Here is a 1,852-nt window from a genome sequence, read left to right on the forward strand (position 1 = left end):
TTTTTTTTTTTTTTTCCCCTCTAAAAGTGTGCGTTCATAAGGTGTTAATTTGTGGCCGTTTCTCCAGGTGGTGTGCGCATGGTGTATCCTGCATGCCTGGTGTTAGTCCCGCAGTCAGACATCCCCACTGTAACACCTACGGGGTCCTCGCACTGCACCGCTGTCTATTCAAATGGCCATCAAGTACCTGCTTCAAACCGTGACCCTGCCATCTCTTCAGTGACCCTGACTCCTCCCACCTCACCTGAGGAGGCTCAGACAGGTAAACATGCCTCAACCTTGACACAAACCCATGCCCATCTCATTTCATGGCCAGCATCCGTTACACTCTCAAACTTTTTGTCTTTTTTTTATTTCTCTAGTTCACTCTCACTCGGCACAGAAGTGCATGCGGTTGCCGGTGGTGATGGATGGATTCAGTGTTGACAGCACCAGTCATCACGGTGGCAAGATTCCACGCAGGATGGCAAGTCAGGTGGTTGAGAGCGTTTGGCAGGAGTGCAACATCAACCGAGCTCAGAACAAGTAAGTGTGCTCAGACATCCTCAGATGAGTTCAGAGTAAATTTGAGATCAGATCATCCCATTTCACAGTCATGATAGATCTACAATGCACTGTTACTGGTACAATGCATATCTGAGCCACAGATTGTTTTATTACTGATTATTGAAGGGGAAAAAACAATTAGGAGTGATCAAGATTAGTTGTCACACAGGGAACTTTTCACAAGGGCTTTGTCTGCAAGGTTTAGAGTCAGAATTTGCACAAATGTGTGATTGTTTAATGCTTTTAAACGTCAGTTCAGTCCATCTTGGGAACAGTTTTTGGACACTATGTCCAAACTAAAATTTCATTCATTTCAAGTCGTGTTGTCACATTTAAGATTTTAACAATGTATACCATTTATTCGTTAAAAAAGATAATCCTGATAATCCTATAATTGATTGTACTACCTATAATGGCATATCCGCCTTTACTCAAAAAGGTCAATGTGTGTTCAATAAAATAGTTTTTCCTGGGCAATAACAGTAAAAATATTCATAAACTTTTGTGTAACTATAACTTCGCAGTATGTATACAGAATTTGACTTTCAAAAATAAACCGACGCTGGGAGATATTTACTGGAGTAAAACCAAATACAACTAGCCTCAACAAAGTACCATAGATTTTGTGATTTAGAAACTATTCAGAAGATTCAGAGAGTTTGAGTCCAATCTTGTTTCATTGTGTGTTTGCAGACGGAAATTCTCTGTCACAGCCTCCAATGGGACCAGCGAGGAGGAGACGCCGATGAAAGTGGGCACCTGGGACTTTGTCGACTCCACACAGAGATCAAGCTGCAACTGTTCGAGGTACAGACATGAACATTCACTCAGTCCTGTATTCTCACAGGCTGTCGTTGTTTAACCATTCCACACTACTGCTGCCACTAATCACTTTTCAGCTCTTGTAGTGTCATCTGTCACTCTGTAAAATGACAGGCAATACATTTGTCATGGAGTATTAAATAAGCTCTTTGTGAAAACCGGAGAAACTGGTTTCTGAGTGATGGTGTTAAGCTGTCATAAGCTCTGCTCTGATTCTTTTATTTGCCTCTCTGATAGAGAGAAGAAATTTGCTTGCTTATATATTCATAGTCTGCATGTGTTGCAAGTTTAGGGTTATATCAAAAACAGCTGAGGGAAAAAGAAACCAATCAGAAGCAATAGGACAAATTAAAACAAAACAAAGAAACAAATGAAGTAAAATGCCTAATTTTTAAAATAAAAGTAGGGTTATATCTGAGGGAAAAAGAAACCAATCAGAAGCAATAGGACAAATTAAAACAAAACAAAGAAACAAAAGAAACAA

The 1,852-nt window shown here is 40.1% G+C and overlaps 1 protein-coding gene across 2 annotated transcripts in view; it reads left to right on the plus strand.

Annotated features, from left to right (window-relative positions):
• LOC107744626 (mediator of RNA polymerase II transcription subunit 13-like) overlaps window positions 1-1,852 on the plus strand; it is a 98,922-nt gene that overhangs the window by 61,906 nt on the left and 35,164 nt on the right. For both annotated transcript variants that reach the window (XM_016558419.1, XM_016558420.1), the window contains exons 6-8: window positions 68-262; window positions 363-525; window positions 1,240-1,353. In XM_016558419.1, coding sequence (XP_016413905.1) covers window positions 68-262; window positions 363-525; window positions 1,240-1,353 — 472 coding nt within the window. The remainder of the gene's footprint in view (window positions 1-67; window positions 263-362; window positions 526-1,239; window positions 1,354-1,852) is intronic.

Source organism: Sinocyclocheilus rhinocerous, unplaced genomic scaffold (genome assembly GCF_001515625.1).
Source record: "Sinocyclocheilus rhinocerous isolate Xijiao unplaced genomic scaffold, SAMN03320098_v1.1 scaffold767, whole genome shotgun sequence".
Classification (NCBI taxonomy): Eukaryota; Metazoa; Chordata; class Actinopteri; order Cypriniformes; family Cyprinidae; genus Sinocyclocheilus; species Sinocyclocheilus rhinocerous.